We start from the raw sequence: 22657 nt of genomic DNA, 5'->3' as shown, positions 1-22657 counted from the left end.
TCTGGCTGGAGACCTGTAACCACTGGTGTCTCCCAGGGGTCTGTGCTGGGTCTGGTCTTTCTCAACATCTTCATCAATGACCTTGATGAGGGGATAGTGGCCACCCTCAGCAAGTTTGCTGATGATACGAAGTTGGGAGGATTGGCTGACACGCCTGAAGGCTGTGCTACCATTCAGTGAGACCTGGACAGGCTGGAGAGCTGGGCAGAAAAAAACCGGATGAGGTTTAACAAAAGCAAGTGTAGAGTCTTGCATCTGGGGAGGAATAATTCCATGCACCAGTACAGGTTGGGGGATGACCTGCTGGAGGGGAGCTCTGCAGAGAGGGACCTGGGTGTCCAGGTGGATGACAGGTTGGCCATGAGCCAGCAGTGTGCCCTTGTGGCCAAGAGGGCCAATGGCATCCTGGTATGCAGTAAAAAGAGCGTGGCCAGCAGGTCGAGGGAGGTGATCCTCCCCCTCTACTCTGCTCTGGTAAGGCCTCATCTGGAGTAACTGCGTCCAGTTCTGGGCTCCCCAGTACAAAAAAGACAGGGATCTCTTGGAAAGAGTCCAGCGGAGGGCCACAAAGATGGTGAGGGGCCTGGAGCATCTCTCCTATGAGGAAAGGCTGAGTGAACTGGGTCTGTTCAGCCTTGAGAAAAGAAGGCTGAGAGGGGACCTGATCCAGGTCTGTAAGTATCTAAGGTGTGGGGGGTAGAATGGCGAGGCTGGACTCTTCAGCGGTGAATGGTGACAGGACAAGGGGAAACGGCCGGAAACTGCAGCATAGGAAGTTCCGCACAAATGTGCACAAGAACTTCTTTACAGTGAGGTGACGGAGCACTGGAACAGGCTGCCCAGGGAGGTGGTGGAGTCTCCTTCTCTGGAGATGTTCAAGGCCTGCCTGGATGCCTACCTGTGCGACCTGCTGTAGGGAACCTGCTTTGGCAGGGGGGTTGGACTCGATGATCTCTGGAGATCCCTTCCAACCCCTACAATTCTGTGATTCTGTGAAGTATGAAGTTGTTCAGCGCTTAACTTTCCTTCTTAGCAAAAGTAGGGAGGCATCCAGATGAGTAGTGCTTATAGAATCTCTGAATCACTTTGCTTTTCTCCTCTAATTTTTCTTAAATCTGAATAGCTGAAGTAAAGGTTCTGTACCATTTCCCCACTGCAGATTCCTCTTATACAGGCATCAGAAAGCCTTTTTTTAACTTTAAACTGTAGACATCAACTTTGAAAAGATATGCCAAATTTTTCAAAAGCAGCTTAAATGCCTCAAACCTCATTTGTTCAACTGTTGAATTCTGAAGTGTTTTGGAGGGGAAGTTAGGAAAAGGTCTTTGAAAAAGATTAGTATTGTAAAAACTCATATTCTCAGCACAGAAAGGATCATATTTGTATACAGATTACACGAATAATGCTATTTCTATTAGAAAAAAAATCTGAGATATTTGGAAAAAGTATATTATTTTCCTTATGATGTATATGTATATACTGTGATACATCAGCTATGTCTTTGACTCCTAATGCTAAGGGGATGAGGAGAAGAGATTATAGTCATGGGACACTGCCCTTAGCTGGAAGTAAGGCAGCAGAAGACTACGTATTCTTTCTAAATGACAATTATATGACATGTAGAAGTGCAGAGCAGCAGTTCACTGGGTTTCCAGTAGAGCAGAGCAAGGTGCATTGAAATAGATTATTCTGCAGATCTGAATTTAGCAATGTAACTCAGACAATTTTAAGGACTGGGCTCAGAATTTTTTGTTTAAGCTTGCCTAAGAGCCTGAAGGACAAGTATCCTTGAGATCTGTCTGAACTTTATATTTTAAATGTTTCTGGCACAGAATAATTTTTTTTAAAAAACCATACCAATAAAAATCAAGTAGACGTACTAACTGGTCTTTTACTTTTTCTCTGAAAAAAGAAAAAGGCCATCTTTTTGTTGTATGCAATGTTGTCTTTTTACAGATCACGTGTGGGAAAGATATTTCATCAACCTTTATATGTTTCAATGTCCGACTACAGTTCACACATGTCAAAAGTAAAAATGAGATTATACTATGTACAGTAGAAACTGTAATGTTACATTTTTAACCTTCAGTACAAAATCAGTCTTGACACTATCTTTGTTTTTTTCCAATATATTTTAGTTATTAGCTATGCAAATGATTATAGGACAGAAAATATTTAAAGATTTATCATTGTAATTAAATCTGAACAAAGATAAATATGTGATTGGTAAAACTGTGTTTCAGGTAAGTGAGCAGTAGATACAGAGCCCCCAGAGCAAAAAAGAGGCAATTTCACTGTTAGCAGATAAATAGACAATATCTATTTGTTTTATACAAGGGCATTACAAAGCAATAAAAATTACCTTCATTAAATATTTTCTTGGAGGATTAATGAGCACTGATAATAAGTCACAGCAGCACAAAGAAATGCACTAAAATTATTTATCTGGTTGTGTTGGGAGGCAAGAGGATCAATCCATAGTTATTCATTATAGCTACAAAGAAGCCTTCAATATTTTCTCCCAAATGTGAAATGTATTCCATCATTAGAAAGTGCAGCAAGTTGCACCCTTATTCTGTGGTTGGTACACTGATCATCCAAATACCAAGTAAATACCAAGTGATTAAGTGTGGTGCTGGTGTTAAAAAATGGACTTGAGATGAAATGAGATTTTGTATTTTCAGCAGTCTCATTGCACACCATTTCAAAGGTCCGAGGCAAAAGCAGCAGGGGAGAGAAGCAGCAGTGTGGCCGGCTTTGGGCAGCAAGCAGGTAGCAGAAAGAAGTCGCAGAGCTCAGGAGAGTCTGTCAGCATGCAGGAATTCCATAGTTAGGAATCTGATGGCAGACACCTTTGATCTTCTTCAGCATGCTGGTAGAGCACAGAGCAAGTCCAGGAGGGAGAGAGGCAGGTTGTGAGGCTTCTCATGTCAGAAACCTCTTCTTAGTGAGGAATCTGTTGCCAGAAAACCTAACCTCATGTCTGTAGGTCCCCTTTTTATCTTCCTTCTTCTGCCATTGTGGCATTCCTGGGCACTTGGGTAAGTCTTGTGCAGCACCTCCTGAGATGGATCTTCCTCGAGATAAACCCACACAAAAGAGCACTTCCTGGCCATTAAGCTGCAGCTTATCTCTCTCTCGTTGCCCCTGGCCTTGTCCATCTGTGTCCCTCAGACAAAGGACTTCACAACCCTTGCCCAGGACTTGTCAATCAGAGTTCTCCAGACAAAAGATTTCTCAACCCTTGCCCAGCACTTGCTCGCACTTGTTCATCTGAGTTCCCAGCAAGCTTTGAGACGATGTAAAAGAATAATCTCTTACACATGCAAACTTCATGGTTCATATTTATGTACACCAAATTCAGCCCCTAATCTGGAGTGAATTGTTTGTTCTTTTTGGTTGGTAGTGGAGGCTTAGTTTTTTGTTTGTGAGTTTGTTTGTGTTTTCTTTTTTACTGTTGTAGTTGTTGTTTGTTTTATATAATTTAGAAAAAGAGAATAATCAGCTTCTTCATAGTTCCTAAAACTCCCAGATTACATCAGACTTTGGCTGTTATCAGTACTATTCATTCGCCAGGTAGTGCCATCTTGTGGGACTGGGGTAATCAAGGGAAACTTTAAATGGAAGAGAAATATATTTTCCCAACAGTACACCAGAGGAGATAGATTAGTATCTCTCTTATCACATTTCAAAAAAGAATACACAAATCAGACTTCTTTCTTTTGCAAACACTGTAATTGCACAAAAGTGCAGTTGTGAAATGTGTATTTGCATGCTTTACCCTTGAAGATGCAATAATTAGCCATTATATGAGCTCTACATTTAGGTTCTAGGTACATTTAATAGAATTTCTATAGCAACTCTTGTTGTATCTTCACATGTGTAAAGGAAAAAAGAAGCATTTCTCAGAAGAGAAGGCTTGAAATAAATCTGGGAAACAACCATATGTTAACAAACAGAGGAGTGAATATTTGGTGATACCTGAAGGCCTCAGCCAAAGCTCTTGTTAAAATACTTAGGCTTATTTCTCACTGCACCTCAATGACAGAAAGACTTCAGCACTGCCAAATAACTAGCATTTTTTTGCATCAGAATGATGTGTCCAGAAACATCACAAAGCACTAACAAAAATGCTGAGATGCCAGTGCTCCATCTTCACCCCTTATGAGAAATATGTAACATTGTGACAGTTTAGGAATTAGTGTTGTGAAACAGAGAAAATAGATCTACTAAATTGTTTAAGAAATGATAGCAAAGAAAATTTTACACCATACAATACAATAAATTCCTTTTGGCAGGAGATAGATGTGCTTTTCTCACTACTTCATCACCAAACGACCTAGATTTTCACTTACATAGCTCACTGAAAAGTCCTTAATAAAACAGAAACAACTTGGATATTTGAAAGGCATTCCTAATGACCTTCAGAAACATGCTTTTGTAAACAAGGCCAGTCATTCATAAAAGAAAACACCAGCTTTGCTGCTACCGAAATGATTTAAATAATTTCCACTCCAAGATTTTGCATATAACAGAACATGCCAGAAGATTACTTATCCAGCCCAAGTCACAGAAGAATGCCAGTTTACAACTGTCTCTATAATTCATAATTTCTTTTTAATTCTCTATGTTTCTGTGTGCTTTGATTAATAGTCTATAAACAAAAGTTTGGTTTTTTGTGTGTGTCAACTACAATTTCCAGCAGTGACTCTGAATCATCTTTGTGATTTCGACATACGTGTTGTATTAAACATAAGAAAAATGGCCATAAAAACAAAAAATATGCTCAGCGTGTGTACTTTTAAAAAAATACTCTATACTTTCTATATACTGCAGTTTCTTATTTCACCTAAACTTTTTTTTTCTTTTGGTATTGAAAGGAAAGTGAGTAGAAAACTTTTACTCAGCTTTTGACAATTTTTTTTTTCTCAAAAAGAGTTGACTTCAAATGGTTCATCTGTAGAGTCATTACTTCACAGTTTTACAGTCATAGCTTTCTTTATTTAGATTTTGGCAGTAGTCACATTTAACTTTAAAATGTTCCCAAAGTCATCATTATTTACCTGCCAGACTTTAGATGCATCTCTGGAATTTAATGTCCTATTGAAAAGTTAATGCAGTGAAAGTTGTGCTGTATGCTTAATCAAACAATACTACTTCTAAAATATTTTTAGCAAATCATTACAGGAAAACACAAGCTTGAAGTTTACTAGATGTAGCAATCTGTATACAAATTGAACTGATATCTTCTTAGTTTTTGGCATCTTCTTGGTTTGACATTCACTCATCAATTTGCCATTTCATAAAAGTGGCATTTTAGATGATACATAAATGCGAGGCCTTTCATGTAATTTACACTTACAGCTGTAATGAACAGCTGTGATACCTGTGATACATAACTATGTCCTGTAGTTCTAGAATTTTAGTGCTTATACTATGAATAACAGAAAAAATAGCAATGTTATAGAATTCTGATTCTGCATCATCTATTAGTTATTTTTAAGTGTCATAATTATGAGAGTATTCACTTATGCATGCTACTGATGGGGAAAAAATGAAAAAAGAAAAAGCAAAACAAAACCAGTAAATGATTCCTGTGAATCCTTCGTATGCAACCCTAATTGAAGAACCCTAACTTTAATTTTTCTGGAATGCAAACACAGAACACAGTTTGAGAATATGAAAACCAGTGTGTTTTTTCTTCTCTACCATGGCTTAAAATTTAGAAGTAAAGGGATTTGTTCAATGGATCAATGTCAAGATACACACATTTTCCCATAATTGAAGTAGTTATTTTAACAACTTTTTGTAAAATCATTTCTGTGAGATCATCCATCTATTTCTGTCAGCTAAGATCTCTTGAGCCACCAAATCTCAAGCTAACTGTAGTTGTTTCTGATTGTTCTGCATAGCATACATTGGAAATTTCAGGAAATTTCCCTGGGATAAAGGTATTTCCACTGAAATCTATGCATAATGTATGGACATAACCTTCCAAATTATATCTGAAAATGCGCTGAAGTCATTACATAGGTCCAAGAGAAATTTCATAAGGTCAGATCAGTTCCAATGATCCTTCAGAAGCATCCAAAATCCTTTGAGTGTTTGGAACTGTATTCCCACTTTCTCTTATAAATGAAAGTAGTAGCTTTTTCTTTAATGTCAGTAGGCTGATGAAGACAAATCAAACTGTTATCGTTTTAACTGTTATCATTTTTTTGTTTGTGCTTTGGATTTTGGGTGCTTGGTAGGAATACAAATGCTGTGCACAAATAAAAGTGATAACTGAAGTTTAATAGCATAAACTGTCTGAATTTTAGATTCAGCAGAAATTCTGTTGCTTTTTTACAAATTTGAAAAGTGAACCCACATCATCTTCATGGGGTTCAACAAGGCCAAATGTGTAAGGGCAATCTCAGATATGTGTACAGACTGAGAGGAGGACTCACTGAGAAGTAGTTCTGCTGAGAAGGACTTAGGGGTGATGAATGATGAATGAAAAGCTGGACATGAACCAAAGTGTGCCCTTGCAGTATGGAAGACCTGGTCTGCTTTGATATAGGGGTGGCCTTCGAAAGAAGGATGAGGGGGGCTGATTGTCCCCCTCTTCTCTGCCCTCATGAGGCCCCATCTGGAGTACTGCATTGAGATCTGGAGTCCTCAATACAAGAAGGATGTTGAAGGGCTACTAAGACAATTGGTGGGCTGGAGTACCTCTCCTACAATCACAGGAGCTGGGCTTGTTAAGCCTTGAAAAGACAAGGCTCTGGGAAGATCTCATTGCAGACTCTTAACAATACTTAAAACGTAACCAGGACGGAGACAGACTTTGCATGGCCAGATAGTGCTAGGATAGGAGGGAATGGTTTTAAATGAATGGTTTTAAACTAATGGTTTTAAAAGAGTGGAGATTTAGGTTAGATTTTAGGAAGAAATTCTTTACTTAGAGAGTAGTGAGACATAGGATCAGGTTGTCCATGGAAGCTGTGGGTGCCCCATGGAGGTATTCAAGGCTAGCTTGAATGGGACCCTGAGAAACCTCATACAGTGCTTGAATTAGTGGTTAACAATTCTGACCATGTCAGGATGATTAGAACTGAATGATCTTTAAGATCCTTTTCATTCCATCCTATGATTCTTTGATGTTTTTCTCAATCTCCTGTTCCAGTACCCATTCGCTCACCACTCATTTTTACAAGCAAAAGTCATCTGGAAGTTGACAAAATGATAGCATCCCTACAGACTCAGCATCAGCAAAAACTAAGTCTTTTATTTCATTGGAAGTACAAAACTTAATTGCCTAAATCCATTCCCTAAAAGTAGTTCTAATTAATTAATGATTAATTCACAGTGTGTGTATTTTTAGGGTACAAATGTAGTAAATTCTACAGGAACTGCCACTGAACCTAGAATGATGACAATTTCATATTTAGTCTGAACTACTTTTAAGCCAGAGTATTTAGTGAGAGTGACTGTTTTTTTGCTTGAATTGGTAACAGGTGTTTTCAGTTAAAAATCTATGCATTTTCCTTGAGTTCTTATATTCATCATCAGTTTGTTGAGTTCCGTGCTACCATAAATCATTTCTGCAAGATAAGACTTCATAGCAAAATGTAGCAATGAAATTTTCAGACAGAAATGTTTTTGGCTAATTAGTATTTTGCTTGAAACACAGCTGCAAAGAAAGGAAATTTTGAACATTCAGAGAACTCTCTGTGAGCCCTAAATTCCTCAGAGTCCACCCTGTAACTGCTCAGAATAGTAATTAGATCTGTAGTTCTCTGTTTTGCAAGTCTTCCCCAACCTTGTGAAGAATTTGTTTAGTCTTTTAACATAGCATTTTCACAATCAGTTTTTAATGAGAAAATCTTCATCTGGCTTCAAAACTGAACTGAACTTCTTTGAAACCAAACCTGAACATCCTGCGTCTACATATGACTTACACTGCTGGCTCATATTAGCTGAAAAACTCTTGTTTTTGCATTCCATTTTCTAATGCTCTTGACACTGTTAGAGTCAGTTTGGATACACAGCTATGGTATATATTTTGTGACTTTTTGCACCATAAAGAGCTATACTAGTTCTTCTTCTATCGACAGAAAAATGCAAAGAAAAATTGAAATTTTGAGGTGCTTTCAGTTACCTCTCTGACTCTTCCTTTTTCCAGTCAACTTTCTGTCATGAAAACGTTTTGGCCATAGCAGAAAAAAAATGAATGACAGAACTCAACCAGCGGATGTGCAATTAATATCTTCAGATTGCTACTAAAGCAGATTATAATCACCTAAAAATTTATGTCCAAAAACTTGGAACTTACTGTACCAGAGGAGCAGCCTGCATCTTGGGGAAGTGGGAGGGATTCTGCATACCTGAGCTAGTCTTGACTTCTCTAATCTTGGAGTTACAACTTTAAAAACTATCATAGCAAGTGATTACAGAAGAGAATGTCTCATAAGTACTGTGTATATAGTGAAGAACTTATTTAATTTTAGAAAGTGAAAAGAAGCAAAAGTGGAAAAATAAGAGAACAACATGTAGAAAAAGTATACATTTGGTTAAGACTTTCAAGTCCAATTTGTAGAATTTCATATGAGTAATTCCCTGCAAGGGCTAAATCAGAATCTCATTATTTTTATTGATATTTCTAATGCAAAGACTTTTATGCATTTAGACTTGTAATAAATCATGATATAATTTCATGCAGAATTTTTTTCCTTAATTATTTTAAGTATAATGGGAAAAATATATATTTCTCAGGTGTACAGAATGATTCCAAGGATAAAAATTATAACCAAGGCTCAGATTTTGATTATCATTTTTAAAATAAACCACTTTGATTAGTCTTTGATCCATCAAGTTATGAGAAAAAGCACTTGATATCTTTGGTTTAAGGAACCATTGATTGACTATAGGGATTTATGCTTCTTATAAGAAAGATCCTCAAATTATTCAGATAAGCAGATATAGAAGATAACAGAAATGTAATAAAGTAAAACCACCTGCAAAGAAGGTTTAAGAGCTATTAGATACTGTTGAATGTAAAAACAGAAGCTGAGAATAAATGCTGTTTATATGCACATATGAAAAAGTCATGCACTGTAGGAAGCATCGTGTTATATTTCATTGAAAATTTGAACTAGTGGAGAAAATAATTTTTTATATTTTATTTCTGGGTTGACCTTGAATAATTAGGAATAAGAATTATCTAATATTGTATGAGTGATATCTGAGTATGTTAAATACTTTAATTATTTATTCTTAATTTAATCTGTCCTCCAGGAAACTTGTGAATTCAATTCTTTGAAAAAAATTATCATTGTTTATAAAAGAAAAAAAAAAGTTTTAAAAGGTTTTAGCTCTTGTTTTGTTTTTAGATTATTTAAATAAGGGTAATCAATTTTCCTTTAGTGTATCATAGCAAATACAAAATATTTTTTCCATTATAGTTTTCTCTTATTTTTCTGTTTTCTTTTAGAGATCATCTATAGCTGGGTGTTTAATGAGTTCCCATCTTTTGTGGCAGAAGATAGCAGACGCTTCATCTCCCAGGAGACAGGCAATCTCTACATCTCCAAGGTGCAAAAATCTGATGTTGGCAGCTATATATGTCTGGTAAAAAACACAGTGACAAATGCCAGAGTTTTGAGTCCTCCTACACCTCTGACACTGAGAAATGACGGTAAGAAAGATGTCGTTGCTGGGTACTATGTGGAAGCAAAAATTGTTTAGCTAATGCAAGAGCCATGATTATTTGTTTGTTTTTATTTTCAATGTGAGCATGTAAGTACTTCTGAGACCAGCAAGAAAAAGGCGTCCATGAAGACAGTTTTTTAAAACATCTTATAGTTGTGGGGTTATTTAGATCTCTGAAGTCAAGTGCAGTCTGACACCTCCTGAAGTATTTTGTTTGAAACTCTTACTCCTTTTTGCTATTCTTATGCTTTATCACTGACACAGAAAAAAATTCCTTTCTCACTAATGTTTGGTTCTGTAGGAGTCAATACTATTGCCAAATGCAAGTGACTACTGTCATGTTTTGATGCCCTTAGGCACCTGAGATATCCACAGGAGATGAGCAAATATAGCAGAGAACATAAAAGACACATCTGCCCTTACAGTCCAGCTGGATGCAAAGAGAGAAATATTGATGCATCTTGGCTGGTACAAGAAATGTGGTTAGAAAACTGAACAGACTCTAATGCTTAAAACATTACTTGATGTTCTGAAGTCTTGTTACCCTTCCAGGCTCCAATTCACTGCATTGATTAAGGACCATCAGGAACATCACAATGGAGTTGATTGCAAAGATAGTTAGCTACCCAGATGCTTTAGAATTCCATGAAGGCATGTCACTGCAGTAGGAGGGTTTTTTTTTTTTTTTTTCTGTAAAGAAGTACTTAAACATTATTTTCCAGAACTAGCCTTGAAGTTGGAGTAACTCAGTCATTTTCTAAATTCAAGGGAAAACACCTTCCAATAATATTCCCTATGAGGCAGCACAACATCTCAATATAAGTTATGTGTATCTCTGTTTATATAGCTCCCAATAGAGAATATTATTTTTTGCTTGTTTGTGAATAGAACATTTATATTTATTTTTTGTTTTCCATCACAATAATGTTACTTTTGAGAATAAATGTTAATAATTCCATAAGTGCCTATATTTTTTTTCCAGGATGAATTCTAGTTCTTCAGAAATTAATTCCAGCAATTCATGATATATGAATTCACATTTATATAAATCAGAGAGAGAAAGAGAATCTGAAGCTTTTGTTTTTCTTATAAATTTATCTAGCACTAAGATTATTTCTATGCTGTAGAAGCATTATAAACACTGGACATAAGCAGAGATGATTTAGATTTACAGACTAAATAATAAAGTGTGTTCAAAGATATAGAATGGAATTAAGTTAATCTTTATTCATTGTAACTAGGTTGAAAGCTCTGTCTGCTGAATGTGCAGTATCTGAAAGAAAAAAAGCTGCATGTTTTACTACATCATTTCTTACTTTCAATTTTTCTCATACAGTACTTATGATAATTATTGCATTGTACGTGTTTAGTTTTACCAAATGAACAAAGCAAGTATGATCTCTTCACTATTACTCCTTTGAACATGAAAATAATAATACAAAATCAGACAAATTATTTTTAATCATTTCAAGTTATGACATATCGTCATATTTCCTATTTGTATATTGCTTTATTGCTTACATACTAGATTTTTTTCATGTTCTTATTGTGTGCAGTGATTCAATGGATTCAACAAATAATTCAAATATTCTGTGTTTCTGTGATTAGTTATCCATAATCTACTGTATGGTCACACAACAGAAGAAGTGGGGAAAGTAAACAAAGATAAAGAATGCAGTTGACTTCACTGAGCTAGGAAATAAAATGATGCAAATTTCCTTAAATGTCAAATGAGTAGCATATACCAGCCTCAAGCTAATTTGTGTTTCATTAGAGACTGTCATACAATTGTGATAATACAGCCTTCTGATCTATGCTGGAATATCAGGGAAGTGTTTGCGTCTAGGTGAACTGCTTCTGAACAACTTCCCAATTTATTTTTTCACATGCATGCATTCCTACCAGACTTCCATGGCTTTTTACCTATTGGAAATTCTGAAAAGTTTCCTTTAATAGAGTTCTTAAGTATTTGCTGGTAGATTATAATAAGAAAGTTGGAAATAAAATTACATTAAAGAAAATATGCATGTATCTGAAAATTTGTCACTATGTTGCTGAATTCGTTTGTAATATTTTTTAAGCTTTAGAATATTCAAATGAAATTAATTACATTCAGCTTTCCAAATATTTACTTTAGTGCAAAAATCATAGCATTCTGAGTTCTAGCAGCTGGGATCCCAACTGGCATCCTATTCAGTCAGCACATTTGTCAGAAACTACAGAAGATTTTATGGTTTAAAACAGTTTTTACAAATGGCACTGTATAAATAAAATAATTAAATGTTCTCTAATATCTCTACATATGTATTCATTAACTCAAAAATATCCTACTTGATATATTTATTGTGTTTTTTTAAAAAAATATATAAACATATATTAAAAACAGATGTATACCTGTACTCAGGGGAATGGAAATCCTTTCGCAAAAATACTCCTATGTTAACATTTTTCCCTATGTTTCTCTGAGGAAGAAAGAGAATAACTTTAAGGCTTTCTGTCAAACTCTGCAAGGATGTAAAAACTTCCTTGGCTTTCATTAATCTTTTATTTCTTTCATGATGAGTCTCAAGGAGAGACTCGTTGCTACAGCAGCTAGTTTCTCAATCAAAACCTTTTTGGTTCTGTATAAAGATTCACCAAAGAAGTGAGAATTACAATATAGTAAGAAACTCATATTCTGACTTGTAAAATTATTTAAAATTTGTTACATGCTGGGACGAGCTCAGGAGATTTCTTAGAAATTGACAAGATTATACAAAAAAGTAAGAATTACTAATAATTTTGCAATCAGAATACTATGTAGGATTAACACTCCTACTCCATTTAACTAAGATCAGGAACTTCACTCAAAGTTCTTAGGCAAATACTCTTAACCACTGAGCAGTAGAATGTCTTTTGCTAATAAATATCTTATGCTAATAAAATAATGGCAAGAATAAATCTGTGCCTAACCTTTCTCATGAGTGTAAGAAATCTTTGGATTTTGTTTTCTCTCTAGCATTCTAATGATGCTTAATTAAGGAATCTTATATTCTTCAGTAACTACTGCCTTAAAAGCTTATCAGTCATTTATTAAACTATGCCTTCTAACTTGATTCAAAGTAGGCTTCTGAAGTTAAAGAGATATTACTTAAGCAGTTTTAAAGAAACCCAAATCATTTTAACTGAAAGGATTTGAGGGACCATTATGGAAGTTTATGCTCTGGGAGCTTCAAGAGTGTAGTTAGTACCTGGAAGATTAATGGAATAGAAGGATTACCACCTACACAGCAGAAGTAAAGTGATACATGAGGATTTCTTGGTAGTTTGATTTTTTTCCCATGAAATCAAAGAAATATTTTTGTATGGATACAGTTATAAACTCAGAATTTCTCTGCAAAGTCATGGATGGGAAGGAGAAATGAAAAGGCAGAGCAGTCCTTTCTGAAGTGGTAATGATTGATATCCTATCTGTAGCTTGTTCAGTTGTGCTTAGCTGTAGAAAAGACTGACAATGAGAAACAAATCTTAGTATTTTATTTCTTTTTCCATTTTCATTAAATGTCCTACAGGGGATAATGTAAACTGTTTTAGCTATATTAATACATATAAATGTTTTCAATTCTACTCTGTCTGTTCCTGGTGCATGTGAACACCTCACAATCAATGTTTATCAAATTACTGTGATTTAATGAATTATGTCATCTCTTCTGTTTGATGCAGACAATACTGCATCCAATGGACAATTTGGGTAGCAGAAATTTGAACTCAAGTCAAAGATTTCTATCTAAGTCAGAGCAACCACTACAAATTAAAATTCATTTTACGTAGATTTTTCCTTATATAAGGTTTTTACAATTACTGTTTTCAGTAATTGTAGATATCATAGAAAGGTCATTGGTGTTTCAGTTCAACTTTACCTGGCTAGGGAAGACTCTGAGTGGACAACAGTGTGGACAGTTTTCAGTTCCACACACACTGATAAGGCACAGACCTAGAGATGTGGAAACATAAGGAACATGACTTGTCACAAAATAAGGGATAAGACTTATTTACAATCAGTCTGAGGAATACTGAAAGGTTGGGGTCATCTCTAGGAAGGTTGGGAGAGCGAGATTGTCAGAAAGGAGGTGTTTTCATGAGAAGGTAGAACTGAGGAGATCACATGATCTCTGTGCTCCTGCATTGAATTTTTATTCTGTTGATCAGTTTTATTTATTGCTGTATTTCATGTTTGATAGTTGAAACTAAAAAATGACGGAGAAAAATTTTTATGGCCATAACTAAACATCACGTATATGTCTGACAAATCCATTCTAGTTAACATAGCTCAAGGCCTCAGTATTTCCTAAAAAATCAAGTTTATTTAATTGCCTGATGCAAATTAACAAAGATCTTGAGAAAAAGAAAGCAATGATTGTTTTAATAATGACTGATAGTGACCAAAATGGTAACTGGGTAAGATAAGCAGCCTGAAGGCAAAACAATAATAGTGTAACATGGAAAGGTAAGACCTTGATAATTCCCTTGAAGTTTATGTAAATATGATGACCTCCTTGGTCTCAAATATCATAAATAATTAGTATAAAAAATATCCCTTTGCGATAATAGACTTGTTTCCTAATTTTTACAAAGAGCATTGATGTCTTACAGACGATAATTTCTCCACATTTTCTGCCAGTCGCTGCAGGCATGTTTCATGCTAATGGACGAAAAACACAGAAGAACAGAACATGGTTCAAAATATTAGCAGATCAGCATTTCATTAGGAATGTGAGATGCTGAAATAATGACATGACTTGCAACGAGCATTTAGTACTTGAAGAGATAGCACCTAATAAAGATTATAAATAATAATAAGTTGAAAACATAAGATTTTTAAAGATCATGTTATCCCTCAGATGTGCTCATATTTAATAGCATAAGACAATTTAACATGATTATTTTCAGAAACAAAGTCTTTTAGAATAAAACTTAAAAAAAAAATCATCAAAACACAAAACCTCTCAGCTTGTCTACATAATCAACAGATGGGAGAGGTCAGATATTATAAAGTACACTTTAAAAAGGTATATGACTCCATCATATAAGCTATATGAATTATTTTAAGCAGTGGTTACCAGAAGACAATATGAGGTTCCCATAGCTGAAGTTTTAGAAGTTTTAGAAGAAATACAGACATTTCAAACAATAATAATAATTCACTATTACTAAAGCCTACAATAGTCTAAAACAGATTGGGATGTACAATTTTTGTTTTCTTGGCTGCAGCTTTTCAAAGTGGCCTAGAAAAACAGTGTCGATTTTTAAACAGGACTTAAGGAGTATCCAAGGATCTACAGACTAATTAGTGTGGATTCTGTATGAAGAGTTTTGAGAGAAAATATATTTTAAAAGTGCAATTAGTAGAATCATGGAATCATAAGATGGTTTGAGTAGGAATGGTCCTTAAAGACTATCTAGTTCCAACCTTTCCACCATGGGCATGAGTACCTTCCACTAGATCATAGATTGCCCAAAGACCCCTCCAACCTGGCCTTCATAGAATCATAGAATCATAGAATCAGTCATAGAATGGCCTGGGTTGGAAAACACTCTTCGTCTAGTTCCAATCCCCCTTCTGTAGGCAGGGCTGCCACCCACTAGATCAAGGTGCCTAGTATCCATCTGAATTGGCCTTGAATGCCTCCAAAGATGGGGCATTCACAACCTCTCTTTATAACTTGTCCCAGCACCTCACCACTGTCTAAATATCTTCCTAATATCTATCCTAAATCTTCTCATTTTTAGTTTAAAGCCATTCACCTATGTTCCATCACAATCAGACCATGTAAAAAGTTGGTCTCCCTCTTGCTTGTAAGCTCTCTTCAAGTACTGGGAGGCCTCAGTGAGTTCTTCCCGGAGCCTTCTCTTCTCCAAGCTGAACAACTTCATTTCTCTACCTTTCCTCATAGTCATGCTTCTTTGATCATATTTGTTGCCCTCAGGTCATGCTTAACCAATCTGGTGGCCTTCTGTGATGAAGTGATGGCACTGGTGGACAAAGGAAAGGCATCCAATGTCATTTACCTGGACTTGAGCAAGGCTTTTAACATGGTCCTCCACCACATCCTTATCTCCAAATTGGAGGGATGTAGATTTGATGGGTGGACCACTTGATGGATAAGAAATTGGTTAAAAGGCCACAGAGGGTGGTCATCAATGGCTCTATGTCCAGGTGGGGGCCAATAATGAGCGGCGTCCCCTAAGGGTCTGTCTTGGGACTGATGCATCTTTATCAATGACATTGTTGATGGAATCAAATGCACCCTCAGCAAGTTTGCTGATGACACCAAGCTGAGTGGTGTGGTTGACACAGTGGAAGTAAGGGATGCCATTCAGAGGGATCTCAACAGGCTTGAAAGTTGGGCCCAGGTGAACCTAATGAGTTTCAACACTGCAAAGTGCAGAGTTTTGCACTTGGGCCAGAGAAATCCCAGGCATCCATACAGACCGGAAGGAGTGGTCCTTGAGATCAGCCCTGCAGAGAAGGACCTGGGAGTCCTTCATTGATGGATGAAAAGCTTAACATGAGCTAGCAGTGTGTTCTTGCAGCTTGAAAACAAATGGTATCCATCCAGTGGGTGACTCCAATGGCCGCATTTGGAGTACTGTGTCCAGGTCTGGAGCCCCCAATACAAGAAAGACAGAGAGCTGTTGGAGAGGGTTCAGAGGAGGGCCACAAATGTGATTAGGAGACTGAAGCACCTCCCCTGTGAAGACAGGCTGAGGGAGCTGGGTTTGTTCTGCCTGGAGAAAAGAAGGCTGCAGGGTGACCTCATTGTAGCCTTTCAGTATCTAAAGGGAGCCTACAAACAGGAGGGGAACCAACTCTTTGAAAGGGTAGGTAACAGCAGAACAAGGGGAAATAGTTTTAAGTTGGAGGAGGGAGGATTTAGGTTCCATATCAGGGGAAAGTTCATAAATAGTAATAGTATAATCGTTCGTTAATAGTAAATATGAGAGTGGTGATGTGCTGGAACAGGCTGCCTAGAGAGGTTGTGGATGTCCTTGTCTTGAACACCTGCCCCTGCAGGTGCTCAAGACCAGATTGTATGGAGCCCTTGGCAGCCTGGTGTCAACGGTTTAAGGGCTGGTTCGGCCCGGTTCCGTGACGAGCAGGGCGGAAGAATCCGCAGATCCGTGCCTCCGGAAAAAAAAAGGAAACAGGGGACCCCAAAATAATTAGAACAGCGGCACCGATCTGAGGAGAAACAAACTAATTTACTAAGTATATTATCGGAAGCAAGATAACATACTATAATACAATATAATCAGAATTGAAGCTAATAAATCAAATATAATGAGAGAGAGAATGTCCGAAAGGTGGATAGGCCTCACCACAATGCTGAGGTGAGATGCACAGTCCAGTTGAGCAGCAGGGAGACAGGAGCAGCGCCCATGACGAAGGGCAGGCGAGAAAGAGAGCATCAGGTGACCTTGCCAGGAGTTAAACCTCCTCTCCCTGACCGCAAGGTCCTCTGGGGAGTGTAGTTCTTCTCTTCAGGGCAGGTACCCAGGACTTGAGTATTGACAGTTAAAGTCCCAGTGCCCCACATGATGTTATGATGTGGAATACTGAAAGCCAAAAATCACAAAACCATGACACCTGGTCTAGTATTAACTGTGGAGGTTGGTGGCCCTGCATATGGCAAGGGGGTTGGAGATTTATTATCCTTGGCCATCCTTAATCCTGGCCATTCTGTGATTCTGTGTGATTCTGTGACCCAACAGCTCTGCATCCATCCTGTACAGGGGGCCCCAAATCTGGACTCAATACTCGAGCTGGGGGAACCTAGCATATTGTTGGCCTTCCAGGTTGCAAGAGATCCCCCATCAAATCTAGTTTGAAGCCCTAATATTCATCATAAGATGGAGTAGGTTGAGTGCCCCTGCTAACGCTTTGTCCCTCTAACTTAGCTGTGCTATCATGCACCGTGTCATGGGCAGGGTTGCACCTTCCCCCTTCAAACCTAATTTAAACCCTTACAGTGCGCCTAGACAGATCCTGGGCCAGAATTCTGATTTTCTCCTGTGACCTAGGTGGATCCTATCAGCAGCCATCTTCATGCCAGGCACTGACTAAACCATCCCACAGTCATTCATATGTACATATATATATTATTAAAAAAAAAAAAAAGGAAAGAAATTGTAAAATCACAAGGAGTATAATTAAATGATGAAAATTATTGCTATAGTATGAGACAGTGGGGACAATTTTTTAATGACAGATTAGGGTAGGAATGATTTCAGTTCAGGCTAGAGAAAATGTTAATTGGCTAAATTTGGCTGATATTCTGACTCTATTTGAATACCCAGGGCACAAAGTTTAATTTCCTTTTTTCTCTTCAAAAGAAAAAACATATATCAAAATCTTTCAACCTTTAATGACATGACTCAGAATTTGCCTTCTTGTACAAGGCTGAGTATTTCTTTACGAGCTCATTAAACTTTTAATTTAAGCTATTGATTTAATCATGATTTTAGGAAAATAGGTCATAATTGTTACTGTATCTAATACTTGCATAACTATGTGTTTGTTTTTTGTTTTTAACTAAATCTACCAGTATTTAGATCCATGTAATGAAATAACATTGTTTTGATTTGATACATTTAAATTTTCTAGGTGAACTAACTTAGCTTTTAAAGACATGTTTAAATGTTTATACATTTGGATGTATTCACATTTTCAGATGGAAAGAAAGATTTTGTTATTGCATAGAATCATATCATAGAATCATAGAGTGGCCTGGGTTGAAAAAAACCTCAAAGATCAGCTAGTTTCAACCTCCCTGCTTTGTACAGGCTTGCCAACCACTAGACCAGGCTGCCCAGAGCCACATCCAACCTGGCCTTGAATGCCTCCAGGGATGGGGCATCCACAACCTCCTTGGGCAACCTGTTCCAGTGCATCACCACTCTCTGTGTGTAAAACTTCCTCCTAATATCTAACCTGAACCTCCCTGTCTCAGTTTAAGACTATTCCCACTTGTCCTATCATTATCAACCTCTGTAAGCAGTCATTTTTGTATAAAAACAAGAGAAATCTGATCTAAAATATATTTTCAGAGAACAAGATGAAGTCTTTAACCAAAGATTACAGGCTAACCTAATGCTTCCTAGCTATAAAATCTCTGTTGTTTGTTAGTTTTTCCACTGGGGCAAAAAAAAAAAAACAAACAACTCTTCACTCAGTGAATGAAAAAGGCACTTAATAGTAACTAATGAAATGAGGAAATCTGCATGTCCCATTACACAGATAAATACTATGACCACTTAGCTGTATACTAGTTGAATGTTATTTTTGATGATTTTCACTGATAATTCTATACTGATTTGGGAAATCATGACAAAGTTTAACATAACATTCCAAGGGTGAAAATCGAGGGCTTTTTAAATCATGTAATGCAGAAATACCTACCAATCTGTACAACTTCATTCTTGTCGTGCACTGGTAAATGAGAGAACAGACCCAACATTTCTGAAAAAAAGCTTTCACAAAAGTAACCTGTGGGAGCATTAATAGAGCACAGACCTGATGGAAAATCCTTAGTTTCATAAGGAACATTTGAAGGACTATAATTAAAGTTTACTATTCAGCTTTTTTTTTTTTTTTTGTCCTTCTAGCTTGTAGGTTATTTTTTTGCCTATCACTCAAGCTGGTCTTCTCTCATTTGCAAATTCTATATTCCATTGCTTTCATGTGCATCCTTATGATTCTTCCTTTATTTTTTCTTGCATAAGAGATCTCCTTCTCACTTCTGTTTCTCTTAAAGACTTGTTTGTTTGTACACTGGAATTTCTTTGAAAAATCTTGAATGATTTTTATAGATTTAGACCAGTTTTGCCTTGCTGTTAGTGTATCCACAACTCAGATTCTATCCAGTTTTCTAATCCACAAATCTAATTCTCATTCTTTTTAATGTAGGTTTTACTGCTTACCCTGATAGCTCATCCTCTTTCTAATCAAGTGCAGTTGTTAGCATATTCTTCTTTCATTCACATTGTGACATTTTTCTTTCAGTTACGTCAAATACAAACTACACACTTTGCCTTATGTAAACTGTCTCCTTCTATTCATTTCTAATTCTTGCAATCCTACTGTCAGTCACTCCATACTAAATACCAGATATCTCTGCTGATGTCAATGTTTACATCTTTCATATCCAAAAATGATTTCCTAGTTTTGTTTAACATGTATAAAGTGTGTTGTCCCGATTAATCATTTCCAAAATTAAAAAGGCTGTTGAAAATTAAATCATTGAACTTTTTGTCCCTCTGCATGTCTGTATTTGTGTCTCTACACAAATGGTTTTACACAAATGCGTTAGAGGTTTTTTCCTGATCTTGGAAGGTTCTTTGTTGAGCACAATATGATATGATATGTAAGTTTCATTTTTATAATTGTTATTGCACTGGTAAATAAAGCTTTGGTCTAGGAAAGTTCTCATCCTACATTAACCTTTCAAAATGTAAACATTAATATACGTCTGAGGAAATTAATCCTTTTTCTCAAAACTTATTGTAGTGTTGCTAGTGGCCATGAAGAGCATTTTAAAATATATATTGGATCTGAAAAGAGCATATCAGATGAGGCATTGGCACAGACTGCCCAGAGAGCTGCAGTGCCCCATGCCTAGAGGTGCTCAAAGCCAGGTTGGATGGGGCCTGGGCATTCTGAGATGGTGGGGAGCAACCAGCTCATGGCAGGATTGGAACTGGATGATTTTTCCATCTTATATTTCTGTACTGTCCTTTCCAACCCAAGCTATTATATGATTCTGTGATTCTATAAATTGGGCTATTTATGCCAGTTATTAGCTTTACTGCTGGGCATGTTCAAAATTAAGCCGCAGCATTTTTTCTGATATATATATGATATGTCAATATATGGAAAACTGGTGATATTTCATTTTAAACATTTCTTATTTTCCAGGTGTGATGGGGGAGTATGAACCAAAAATTGAAGTTCATTTTCCTTACACAGTCACAGCAGCAAGGGGAACTACTGTTAAGATGGAATGTTTTGCACTTGGCAAGTAAGTCCAGATTATTTCATAATTAGACATGATTGTTTATTAAGATGTGACACGTCTAATTTGTTGTCCCATTATTTTGTTGTATTGCATTTTCACAGACATCCCTTTCTGCACGCTTAAACTAATTATGAATTCCCTGCCCAACCATTTCTGTGGACAGTAATTCGTTCAACTTAAAAGTCTGTCAAAATGAAAAGTAGTGTTCTCACAAAGAAAAAGGGAACAGTTTTTATGTTGAAAATTTTACTACACTCATGCTTTTATTTATTGTGATAACGTTTTAACATTTTGTTCTGCCAAAATATCGTAATTGGAGAATAAAAAAGATTATTATCTTTTTTTTCCAAAATACAGTTATTGGTTTTTTGTTTGTTTTTGTTTTTTTTGTTGTTGTTGTTGTTTATGAAGATCACAGCACAATGATCTGAGCATTTCCTAACACAGTTTGTAGAAACTGAAGTTCTCTCATTTCTACCTGAGCTAATTGCTTTACTAGAGAATATGTGTTTTGTATACATATCTAGGTGGGGAACTGATAATGTTTTGATTTTGTTGTGGCAGTTGCTGTTACTGTCATTGTAAAGAGTAAGTGTGGCAAGGATAGTATAATTCAGGCAGATCTAAACAGTGATTCGAGTGACTCAAAGAGAATATTGTTGCCTTTATATATATATTAAAAAATGTGTTCCATAATTGAAAAATCACAATTAAAATTACGGATATATAAAAAAAACACAAAAGATTTTCTTTTTCAGAAAAGTACACCTTAAAATTAGAAGAGGTCTGTGTCAAATGTATCAGTGAAATCACACAGTATTGAACACCATTCGGTTTGTTTTTGCAGTGATGCTGTTTTTGCTCATATTTTCCCTGGTCAAACAGCTTAATATCACTTATCCTGCCTGGTTTTCAAGTTAATGGCTTAATAGGGTACATACAGATTCCTCATGGGCTGGCTTGAATTAAGAAACAGTGGGAGGTTTTTGCTTTCTACCATTTATGGTGGAATTTCACAATTCAGTTTGTCTAGGGCCATGTCAGGGGTTCCGTATGCTCTTCTTTTTTGTCCACCTAAGTAGGAAATAAATTCCAGAGGAAAGGAATTTTAAAGTAATAGAGTAATTTCCTGAAGATCACCACTCCCGTCACCTGAGAGGACCTTTTTATGTTTTGATAGCTATTTTGACATTCATGTCATTTTTATTACTTTTTGTTGTTGTTGCTTTGATGGTTGGTTGATTTGGCTCAGGTTTTTCCCTTAACAATTTATATTTAATAGCTGGGTGAGATTTGTCTTATATTTGCCTTCCTTCACGCCTGTTTCTGCTGGCAATCCAAAATCATTTGATCAACATCCTAGTTAACCTTGGTGACTACGTCAACAAAATATTCATAAACAACTGCAGAGGAATATTGTTTTAATTGTATCTGTTTATGCCCAGTAATCTTAAAGTGAACAATAGGACAGTGCTCAATCAGTCCAAACAAAATTTAGGAGGCATGCAGGGAACCATCAGGCAGTGGCTGGATTTTGTAGATTCATGTTCCACCAAAATGTGAGCAGGAGCTTTGAAAAAAAATGTGTGGGGAGAACTTCTGTGGGGTAAAACACAATTTTTATATTTTGTACAGCAAAGACAACGAAAGGGGTACATGAGAGAGAACAGAAAACCAGTAAATGGGGAGATTTACAGAGATACTAGATTACATGAGAAGAATAGCTGATTGTTTAGGCAGGTTGCTCCAGGCTTCCTCCTGTCAGCAATGCTAACTACTTTTGTGCCGGGTTAATATCGGCAACAAGTCTCTTTTAGACTCCTGGCTATGGCTGCCAGCCAACATATTCGTTTCATTTTCTTCCTCTTGTTGGAATTGAATTGCAGTTGCAGGCAGATTCCTAGTCAACT

At 36.6% G+C, this 22657-nt stretch overlaps 1 protein-coding gene across 8 annotated transcripts in view; it reads left to right on the top strand.

The window, feature by feature from the left end:
• CNTN5 (contactin 5) overlaps positions 1-22657 on the top strand; it is a 597686-nt gene that overhangs the window by 430575 nt on the left and 144454 nt on the right. For all 8 annotated transcript variants that reach the window (XM_048937197.1, XM_048937242.1, XM_048937259.1 and 5 more), the window contains 2 exons: positions 9476-9679; positions 20648-20750. In XM_048937197.1, coding sequence (XP_048793154.1) covers positions 9476-9679; positions 20648-20750 — 307 coding nt within the window. The remainder of the gene's footprint in view (positions 1-9475; positions 9680-20647; positions 20751-22657) is intronic.

The sequence above is a fragment of the Lagopus muta genome, chromosome 1 (genome assembly GCF_023343835.1).
Source record: "Lagopus muta isolate bLagMut1 chromosome 1, bLagMut1 primary, whole genome shotgun sequence".
In the NCBI taxonomy this organism is placed as follows: Eukaryota; Metazoa; Chordata; class Aves; order Galliformes; family Phasianidae; genus Lagopus; species Lagopus muta.
Note: the sequence above shows the minus strand (reverse complement) of the source record. Positions and strands in the feature narration are given on the sequence as shown.